This window comes from Brachycentrus maculatus, unplaced genomic scaffold (genome assembly GCF_059751285.1).
Source record: "Brachycentrus maculatus isolate JH-2025_06_01 unplaced genomic scaffold, ASM5975128v1 h1tg000078l, whole genome shotgun sequence".
NCBI lineage: Eukaryota > Metazoa > Arthropoda > Insecta > Trichoptera > Brachycentridae > Brachycentrus > Brachycentrus maculatus.
This window is the reverse complement of record NW_028280832.1, coordinates 927501-940043: the sequence shown is the minus strand read 5'-3', so window position 1 is coordinate 940043 and position 12543 is coordinate 927501. Positions and strand designations below refer to the sequence as shown.

General features: G+C 28.9%; 1 protein-coding gene across 1 annotated transcript in view; it reads left to right on the top strand.

The window, feature by feature from the left end:
- The first annotated feature begins 2081 nt into the window (after positions 1 to 2081).
- LOC148311063 (dual 3',5'-cyclic-AMP and -GMP phosphodiesterase 11-like) overlaps positions 2082 to 12543 on the top strand; it is a 412361-nt gene continuing 401899 nt past the window's right edge. Inside the window, exon 1 of the mRNA XM_088257333.1 lies at positions 2082 to 2494. Within this exon, the coding sequence (XP_088113459.1) occupies positions 2482 to 2494 (13 nt within the window). The 5' untranslated portion in view covers positions 2082 to 2481. The remainder of the gene's footprint in view (positions 2495 to 12543) is intronic.

The following is a 12543-nucleotide window of genomic DNA, read 5'->3' as shown; positions in this document are numbered from 1 at the left end:
TTATTAGTACACTTTATCTTACCGGTTTGGATAAAAACCTTGTCATCATCAGGGTTTATTAAATTCTAAAACATTAAAATACTCCATAACCCTTATTAAGTTTTTGTGTTGGAAGTTTTTGAAGAAGAATGCAAGTCTAATATAAGCATAATCAATCAAATTAAGAAAGGTGCGCTGATATGGTTTGGGCATGCGAATCGAATGAGTGAAGAAAAAACAATATAACAAATGTAAAAGAAGCAGAGGAAGAGCGAGGAAAACTTGGAATGATCAAGTGTTTCGGATACTTGAAAGTGGTCAGGTCAGGAGTCGGAATAATCGTATGTATGCAGAGATACACGAACGTAGAAGAACCGAAGATTGTTAGCAAAGACAGATTTGTGTTGCATTCTATTCTCTCTGCCTACAACCTGCGGGAAAGCAACGTGATGGTTATAGTAGGTTAATTTATAAATTGCATTATTTGCGTAGTGCCGTGGAACCAAAATATATAAACGATATGGTTATTGCAAAAGTATTTTTTCTAAAATAATACATATATTTTAAAAATCACATACCATTCTTATTGAAATCTGTAAAAAATAAGTAAAATAATTCAACTTCTCGTCATTTTAATAAAACAAAAAACAAACAGTTTTCCTGACGTCATCAACTGTGACGTCAAACTCAGCTATGTGACGTTTTTACCTAAAATATCACTGGTTTATAGGGTAAGTAGCTTTTTATTTCTAAGGGTTGTTTGTTATGAAGTGCCAACCAGTCATTTGTCAAACACTGTCATGTTTTGTATACAGCTGACAAAGCGAATATGTATGTATATGTATATATATATATATATATATATATATATATATATATATGTAAATATACATATATATATATATATATATATATATATATATATATATATATATATATATATATATATATATATATATATATATATATATATATATATATATATATATATATATATATATATAATATATGTATGTATATATATATATATATATATATATATATATATATATATATATATATATATACTGTATATATATATATATATATATATATATATATATATATATATATATATATATATATATATATATATATATATATATATAAATATATATAAGCACACAATTTGAATATGTTGAATTTCACAATGATTGCATGGCAAAGAAAATATTGAAAATCAGAAATATATAAACAGGAAAAAAATGAAATGCTCACTGACAGCACATGTCAAATGTTGCGTGAGTTGATGTTATTTTCAACAGATGGAACTGCCATTGCTGTAAAAAAATTACAAATGACAATTAAAAACACGCATGTATTCGAATGCTACGTCCTGTTCATTTGTCAATCATGTGTAGAATGGTGAATGTTACATGATTATTAAGTGATCACACGTATAATATATTCTTAAATATATTTTTGTTTATAAATTATTTATAGAAATTTTGCTTGTAAATTTCCAAGTTAATGAATCTTGTTTTCAGCCTTTATTTTAATTATTTAACCTATGTGACCCGCAACATGGATATTTTTATTTAAAAAATCAAATTCGACCCACTTACGAAAAAGGTTCACTATCCCTGACTAAGACCATCCTATGATCTGCTGATCTGCTGTAAGCCCTGTAAATATTTCAACTTTTATATTCTTCTTCATCTTTATATATGTTGAGATATCAATAAAAAATCTTGTTTTAAATAACTCCCCAGAATTTGCAAACAAATGTTTAGACACACTCTGAATTTTTAGGAGTTTAAAACCTATATAAGTATGTGGAAAATATTAACATCTTGACAATGAACTAGGTATTAGTAGCACAATCATTACGTAAATTGCTTTACGACACAATTGTAAACAAGAAATGAACGTTATCAACTTCGCGCGTAATTAAATGAAAATGTCGACAGCGTACTGCAATATAATATTAAAGATTCCTATCTAGGTACTTATATAATATAATATTATTAAAATGCGCCTACCTGAGCGATCGCGGATCAGCTGATCGGACTCCTACCCGAGCGAAGCGCTCGGCTGTTCAGTTGATGAAAACCCATTGGCGGAGGAGTTCGCGCGCGAGCGGCCATCTTGTCGACGGAAAAATCGCGAACGCGGCGGCATTGTTTTCAAAATAAAACAAACAGAATATCTCTAAAAGATTGATTAATAATAATATCAAGTGTAATCTAGTCACAAATCAGTTTAAATAGTGCTTATCATATAGATAATTTATAATATAATATAATAAATGTGTTTGCTGTTAGTTTTCAAAATTAATGTTTGTGTATTAGTGTTTTGAAATAGTTTTTGCGCGGTGTGTATATGTAATATTATTGTGCATTAATTCCTACCTAGATACGTAGCTGAAATTATAGTCCAATGTGTTAAACGTAGCCACCTGTTTGGAAAAAAGAGTTCGTGCTTATTTGGAAGTGTTTTTTATATTTGTTCCGTAATTGAACGATGTTTACATCTCGTGAGTATCTTATTTAATATTTTTTGACAACAGTTTTCTTTTTCTTTACTGTCGACACGTAGTTTATTTTATGAGTGTATTGTTGTATGTTCTGTGCAAATTAAACTTGGGTGTGTTTATTGAAATGCCGCTTTTTTTCAGGGACTTGTAGCATACATGTATCATAATATACCTACCTACCTTAATATATATTATATAGATATATATATATATATATATATATATATATATATATATATATATATATATATATATATATATATATATATATATATATATATATATATATATATATATATATATATATATATATATATATATATATATATATATATATATATATATATATATATATATATATATATATATATATATATATATATATATATATATATATATATATATATATATATATATATATATATATATATATATATATATATATATATATATATATATATATATATATATATATATATATATATATATATATATATATATATATATATATATATATATATATATATATATATATATATATATATATATATATATATATATATATATATATATATATATATATATATATATATATATATATATATATATATATATATATATTATATATATATATATATATATATATATATATATATATATATATATATATATATATATATATATATATATATATATATATATATATATATATATATATATATATATATATATATATATATATATATATATATATATATATATATATATATATATATATATATATATATATATATATATCGTGTAATTATTTTATAACAACCTAGCTGTTGTCGGCCACGCGTTGCTATGGCTTAGTCTGGTTAAAAGAAAAAGAAATAAAAAAGAAAACACGCATTTTATGTTTATATGTTTAGCTTTATAATGCTTATGAAGCATTGATTATTATTTACAACGACATTAATGTTCCTGTATTGAGCTAAATTTATGTATGTGTATTCATATACTCGTATGTATTTAATTTCACATTTCATGACATTATAATATTGTAAAACTACCTAGTTGCAGTCGGTCACTACATTGCTTTGGCTCAGTCCGGTTAAAAAGAAAAGAGAGAAAACTGAAAATACGGGAGTTTTAAGGGTTATTCGTTAATAAAAAAACACTTACTCGATCATCTATCTGCATTTCACAAATCTGCAGTTTGTGATAGAACCATTTTGAAATAAACAAAAATATTGTATTTATTATTTAATTTATATACTCCATTTTTGATGAACGCCTTATTTAGCAGATCTGTGTCGAGATGTATATACATCTATAATATATATATATATATAATATATAGTATATATATATAAATAATATAAAATATATATATCTAAGAGTTACATAATTGACTCGGCAGTTATTTTGTGCAAATATTTATAAATTTTTGATTTTAATTTAACTCGGTAAATACCACTATTTCTTAATATCTTTTGTGTCACGTCTTACAATGCATTTCGCATCACTTTCAAACACTGTTTTTTTTTAAATGACACGGAACGCATCTAAACACTTCGCTCACTCCTTTCAAGAACGTCATAAATAAAAAAACATGATATTTCAAGACAACGTTTTTAAAGTTTAAAAATATAATACGATGTATTAAAAATAACTATCAAGCCACTTCTTGAACTTTTTACTGTGCAACAGATATTTTTAGTAGATTTATATTATCCACTGACACTTCGTGATGGAATTGCATTTTTAATTTATTATTAGATTAAAACCAATATTTTTAGCTTTTCCACTTTTTTATTTGACCAGCGACCGGGTTTCGTCGTTACCGACATCATCAGTCTGATGATGTCGGTAACGACGAAACCCGGTCGCTGGTCAAATAAAAAAGTGGAAAAGCTAAAAATATTGGTTTTAATCTAATAATAAATTAGATATTTTTAGGTAAAACCTGAAGGTTTTTTTCTCCATTTGAAAAATATTTAGTACATTTAGAAAAGTAATTATACAATATATTTTCTTCAAAATGCAAAAACAACACTTTCTGCCCTGTAGCGGGTAAATATTAAGTTAAAAATATGCCTTTTTTGCTGGGATATAGTACATTTTCTGGGCATTTTCAAAACATGCACAACTGAAAATTGTCGATTTTTGATTTATGACGTTCTTGAAAGGAGTGAGCGACTTGTCATAATAGATTTAATGAGATAGTGGTATTTACCAAGTGAAATTTAAATTGAAATGAGAAATTTCTAGCTTAATAGGTTAAATCGACCAAGGAAAACATTGCAACAATAATTATATTTATTTAGGTGACTAACATATCAGTAACCGTGCTACTTTATGACTTTAAAAGAATATGAAATAAATATAAATATAAATACAATGCCATAATCTTGTATTTTACGCAATATTTTTACTTACTTATAACCCTTATCCGCACCCAATGGTGCATAGGCCACTGCATCGAATTGACGCAGTGTTATCTTGATCATTACTTACATGAAGGCAAGGTGATCACTCTTGCGCCTTAGAAACCAGTCCAGGATAATATTAAATAAATATTACAGTGTAAAATCACAAATATTTATTTTCGCCCCCCCTGGGAATCGAACCCGGGACCTCCAGCACGGTAGCTAAACACTCTGACCATTACACCACGGAGGCGAACAAGAATATTTTTAAGTGTCGAAATATTTTTTCACAAATCTGGGTTTGTCCATATAAGGTAGCTTGTGCACTGCACGGAATTTTACCGTCCGGCCGTCCATTTAAAAAAAATAAAAGCGACTACGACAGTTTGGCGTGATCAAATTTACGCGCAACGTGTTCACGCACCGATCAAAATCACCGATCCGAAGAAAGATGGACAAAAGCACAAGCCAATCCAAGCCAATCATCGTTTAAAAACGCTAACTGACGTGCCGGACGGTAAAATTCCATGCAGTGCACAAACGCCCAAAGAGTTGTTTTTACATGATTTTTTTTTTAAAAGAGGAATATTTGTGTTTTTCATTGTTTACACAAATATTTCAATTTCATACTATTTCTGTGAGCCTAAGCGGGTCATTATAAGAAATAGGTATCAAATTTTGGTAGAGTGGGCTCGAACTAAGAAACTCTGACTTAAGAGTCCGTGACACTAATCACGGGACCACTACCCGACACATATAGATAGAACACGAAAGGTAGATGGTGAATGTTACACTGTATAAAAATGATCATTCAAACTAGCCCATGGCATTTCGTAAGCCCAGACTCTCATATTCCATATTTTTCTTCATCTATGTTGAGACGTCTAAATGTATGATTAGTCATGTGGCATGTAGCCATTTTACTCGTCGCGTAAAATCGCCAGGGTAGTAATTGTCTGTCGTTTTTATGTGGAAGACGGACAAGCGTGGGGGGAGGGTGTGATTAGGGAGGAAATGTGAGATGACACAACATCCCTCGGATATAAATGTGGGTTAATCTGAATTATTTTTAGGTCTGGGCCAAGGGTGGAGACGACCGCTTAAAACCCTTAATTGCGTAAACAGAAGTTGCTATTACCGAAGCATGTTTTTTTAAATATACATATGTGTGTGTAAAACAATATCACAAGGGGAGGTTTCAATAACCCTATCAAGTGATAATGAAATGAAAATACATTTTTACATCGAAAATGGACGATGAAGAATACGGAAGTCTGGGTATTTACAGGGCTTACAACCCGTCATAGGATGGTTTAAGTGATCACTTTATTTTATCCAAATACAATATTTTTGAGTGCGGTCAAATCATTTTTCCCCATACTACTGAAATTTTTAAAACTCATATATATATATATATATATATATATATATATATATATATATATATATATATATATATATATATATATATATATACATATATATATATATATATATATATATATATACATATATGTATATATATATATATATATGTATATATATATATATATATATATATATATATATCTATATATATATATATATATATATATATAAATAAATATATATATATATATATATATATATATATATATATATATATATATATATATATATATATATATATATATATATATATATAAATATATATATATATATATATATATATATATATATATATATATATATATATTTATATATATATATATATATATATATATATATATATATATATATATATATATATATATATATATATATATATATATATATATATATATATATATATATATATATATATATATATGTATACATATAAAAAACAAAGGAAAAATGGAAAGCAAAGGTGAAGAATTTAACAGAATTTTCAAACTCCGTCCCTTGACTAACCCCTTCCCCTTCCCCTTACTTTCCCCTCTCCTTATTTATAGAACAATTTTATATTTTATATTTTAGTTACTATACAGACCTGAATGATGGAAGTTTAACTTCTGAAACATGTAGTCTATAATAAAACTCATGTGGTAAAAAACAAGTGTTTTCTTTAATCATTGTAACAAATCTTACCACAAAGTTAATGCCGAAACAATAAATAAAATATCCTACTTTCATCACGTTCATACTTAAGTTTGATTTTTACGATACCGTATATGGGTTTCGATCCGTAAGAAGACTTGCTGAAATTGCCATCACGTACTTTAAAGAAAAACAAAAATACTGGAAAGACGTTTTTGCTTATTGTGTTTCGAGAAAAAAGTAAATGACGTTTTTCCTTATTGTGTTTTGAGCCTTAGAACGCAATTTATTTCATCATTTTGTTTGCGTTAGGGTTTTTAGACCTATTATAGAAAAACGAATCTCGTCTATCGCGGAAGCCTCGGAGAAATAATGTCACTTTATGTATTCCTAACACGAGTCTGGAATAAAGATTCGGGAAGAAAAGGGGACATAATATAACTGAAAGATTTCTTTCCGCAAATTGCAGTATTATTTTTTATTCGTTGAAATTCATCCGACGCGTTAGATTCAGAGTTGGATTGATTGGTCGGGTTTTGGTCCCGTGGTTAGTGTCGTGGACTCTCGAGTCAGAGTTTCTCGGTTCGAACCCACTCTTTCACAATTTTTTACCTATTTGTAATAAGCCGCTTAGGCTCACAGAAATAGTTTGAAATTGAAGTATTTTTGTAAATAATTAAAACAAAAATATTTCTATTTCTTTTACAAAAAAAAAACTAACTAACAGACAACAAAATATTACTGAAATGGGACAGTACTTTAAAACGTGCTTCAAAAGTATTTTTGTTTGTTATAATAATTTTTTTTTTGTAATGTTCTCAATATTATTAAAATTTAGAGTATTAAAATTATAAAAATTTTTGCCATCGAATTTTGGATTAGTAATTAACATATATTTATATATATTTATTTATATCAAGATATTTTTTTAATTGATGTCTAAACATAGATGAAGAAGACTATGTAATTTAGGAGTAAACTACACGTTTTACTTAAAGATTTGGCTTTTAATTTGTAGAATTCCGTTTTAATTTATATATTGAATATTAAAACCAAACACCGATTTTTTTGAGTCCAATGAATTGCATTTTATTGTTAAAAAACACATAAAAATAAAATTTGTGACAATTTTTTCGCTTTGTTATGGCATTTTCAAATTAGTGTGGTTGTCAATCATGGGTAGAATTGGTAAATGTTACACGTGTGTAAAGTGATCATTCGACCAAGGCTATGACTGTCGTAAGCCCTGTAAATGCCCAGACTTCCATATTAATCTTCATCTAAGTATGTTGAGATGTCAAAAAATAATTTATTTAATTTTACCCTGGACTAGTATCTGCAGTATAGAACCGATCAACCTGCCTTCATTTAATTAACGATCAATTGATATTATATCAATTGAATGCAGTGACCTATGCACCATTTGGTGTGAGTAATTGTCAGTAGTAGTCCATTAGATACGTATGTCAATATACTTACGTATTGTGTTTAAATTAGTTGGAGAAGGGAAAACGTGTTGATTTTTTCGTCTGTATCCCCAAAGCGACTAGTAGCGACACGAAGCACTCCGAGGTCCCATTTCACGCTACAATAAGTAGGCTTTAGGCCAGGGGTGGCCAAACTATGAAGCTGAATTTACACCATAAGATGAGATTATAAGGGTGATTTTTTTTTCTTTTTAGTCCACCATCCACCCGTAGCGGTTATAGAGTTCTGTGGGACTCTTTGTCGGCTTCCTTGTTCTCAGATTGAAGATCCTTCTACCATATACGACATCACTTAGGCCATGCCTTCGAATCAAGTTATCTTTCTGTAGCATCCATGAATTTTTTGGTCTTCATCTAGATGTCTTTCAAAGAAGATACAGTTGAGTAATAGACTCGTATTATGCTCCCTCAAATACTAATTAATAAGCCGTATACGAAGCCAATATCAAAAGAATGCAAGAAAATAGACTGGTCCGAATCGCTCTTCAACAGAACCTAGACAGAAGAAGACCACCTGAAAGACCTACAAAGCCATGGCGTGACAGACGGCAGTCCACGTCACAAGAGACGGATTACGGAACATACAGATCCGAGGATTTATGAAACAGAAGACGAAGAAGAAAAATAAACTAACATTTGTAGCTGTACGCCGCATTCAACATGTTAAGGGTGGCTACCACTGCTATAGGCTTTACTACTCACATCACCCTCATACAACATTAAACAGACAATACATTTGCTTTGCATCCTGATATATTCGTTTATTCGTTCTAACGCTAACAAGACTTTACCGCATTTTTTGCTGTAAATAACAATTTATTATTTTGAAGTCTACCCGTACATACAAAAAAAAACAAGAACATATGTACAAGTATAAAGGATCTTATATAACGAGCATTCGTGATTCTGTATTTTTAACACCTTAAAAGATTTTTTTGTTTTTAAAAAAAAAAATGATAATTTTTTTTGATGTATTACATTCATTATGTATCTTGCTTACAAGGTTTGTAGATCATAAAATGGATTTTTGTTTTGTAAAAGAAAAAAAACTTGCTTTTACCACATGAGTTTATTTTAATATAACGGCTAGTTTCGGAAGCTATGCTTCCATCTTCAGATCTAAATATAAACTAATAATATTAAGGCCTGAAGATGGAAGCATAGTTTCCGAAACAAGTCGTTATAATAAAATAAACTCAAGTGGTAGAAAACAAGTGTTTTTCTTTTACAATTTCATTATGTCTTACCACAAAGTGAATGCCGAAACAATAAATAAAAATATTAAAAATGTTGTTTTTTTAAAAAAAAATCTATGTTGGGGACAGGAGGGATAATCTAGTGTGGACCAATCAGGAACCCGGCCACAAAACAATCAGTCAAAATGCCGAATGAATGAGAGAAAAAACGGCAAAAACAACTTTACGAGGCAAGTGTAGTTGGAAATAGGAGCAGAGGAAGACCGAATAACACTTGGTTGGCGATCGAGTATTTGAAATACTTGAACGTGGTCAGGTCAGGAGTTGGAATAATCGGCGGGTGTATATTAAAAGATGTACATGTATACATGTGGAAGATGCAAAGATTTTTGCAAAGACAGATTACTGTAGCGTTCTATTCTCTCTGCATACTTTTTTTGTTGTTGTAACATTTTAAATTTTATGTTTTGATTGAAGATTACAACTATTTCTTGGAATAAAATACCAACTTTGTATTTTTTTCCACATGAATTTTATTTGACCAGCAACCGGATTTCGTCGTAACCGACATCATCAGACTGGGTGATGATGTCGGTTACGACAAAACCCGGTTGCTGGTTAAATAAAATTAATTTATATTATCCACTGACACTTCGTGATGGAATTGCATTTTTAATATATTATTAGATCAAAACCAATATATTTAGCTTTTCCACTTTATTTTTATTTGACCAGCGACCGTCTGATGATGTCGGCAACGACGAAACCCGGTCGCTTGTCAAATAAAAATGAAGTGGAAAAGCTAAAAATATTGGTTTTAATCTAATAATATATTAATAAAATTAACGTTAAAAAATGACATAGTTGTTAATTTATTCTATAAAATGCAGTACCACCAAGGAATGTTAAAACTTACCTACCACTATTTCCTAAAATGTAGTGTAATGGTTAGGTAGTTTGTTGGTCAATTGTCTTTTTCACTCTTTGGGAATGTTCTAGCAAGGTCCATTTGTGTGATCAACTCCATACGATATTATTATGTCATACGCTGAGAAATATGGGTCAAAGGCAAACGCACACTTTCTGCTATCTCACTGTTGACCTTAATCCTTTATGAAGTCTGTGTCCGTTATCACATCAATGTAATAATACACTTTTCCAGACCATTAATTTATTGTTTAATCTTAGTTTCATCCAGACAACAATCTCAACACGCGAGCAAGCCTAAATAAGTACTTACTTATAGTAAGTACTTATTTAGTATATATATAAGTACTTACTTATACATATATAAGTACTTACTTATAATAAGTACTTATATATGTTGAGATGTCAACATGTAAATATAATTCCCAAGTTGAGATATCCAGATCTGTGAACAAGGATTTGGACACATCTAAAATATTGTTTATATTATTTATAAATATTGATTCCTTTAAAAATTAAATTGCAAAAAATATTCTTAAAAAAAACCTTATTTGTCTTACATAATAAAATAACATCTATTTTTTCTACATGAATTTTATTTGACCAGCAACCGGGTTTCGTCGTAACCGCCATCGTCATACTGGTCAGTTGTCGGTTACGATGAAATCTGGTTGATGGTCAAATAAAATTAATGTGGAAAAAATTACAGAGTTGTTATTTTATTATATAAAATGCAGTTCCGCCAAGAAATGTCAGTACAAAACTTGAAAGTTATTTGTCTTTACTGAACATATCGCTCACTCCTTTCAAGAACGTCAAAAATCAAAAATCGTCAATTTTCAGTTGTGCATGTTTTCGGAATGCCCAGAAAATGTACTATATCCCAGCAAAAGAGGAATATTTTTATCTTAATATTAACCCGCTATAGGGCACAAAGTGTTGTTTTTGCATTTTGAAGAAAAGGTATTGTTTATTTATTTTTCTCAATATGCTAAATATTTTTCAAATGGAGAAAAAACATTCAGGTTTTAACTAAAAAGATCTGTTGCACAGTAAAAAGTTCAATAAGTGGCTTGATATTTATTTTTAATACATTGTATTATATTTTTAAACTTTAAAAACGTTCTCCTGGAAAATCAAGTTTTTTTTATTTATGATGTTCTTGAAAGGAGTGAGCGATATATCGCTTTACTATTGTTTGCCCCTCATCTTTATATATTATATTGCCAATAAATGGTCAATAATCCTTGCGTAATAAAATATGTTTTAAAAGCAGATTTTATGTTTTCTGGAGCTGTCAGAAATGTGACGCATTTAATAATGCGTCAAATGCATATGTAAAATGATACGGTGGTATTATTTATTACCGATAAAGCTATCAACCTTCGAGTATAATAAAGCATTATCATGGATAGTGCATGGATATTAAAATTTCTACTTTTATCACAAAATATGGTATATTCCAGTATTTTTATGAAAACTGAAATAAAAAAATACGTTGATAATAATGTATTTTTTAAAGATATTAAATGGATTTTGCCAAAAACATATACTTATTCAAAATATTAAAATTAAAAATTCCTTACAAAATGAATTTTTCGAGAGCAGCGAATTTTGTATCACAACTGGCTGTACCTAACCACTTGTTACTGTGGCTAAATGGAAGATAAAGAAAACAGAAAGCACGCATTATAATTACGCCACGTCTCCGCCTCCGTGGTGTAATGGTCAGCGTGTTTAGCTACCGTGCTGGAGGTCCCGGGTTCGATTCCCAGGGGGGGAGGTAAAAATAAATATTAGTGATTTTACACTGTAATCTTTATTTGATATTACCCTGGAGCGCAAGAGCGATCACCTTGCCTTCATGTAAGTAATGATCAAGATAACACTGCGTCAATTTGATGCAGTGCCCTATGCACCATTGTTGCGGATAAAGGTTAAAAAAAAATTACGCCAAATTTTACGAT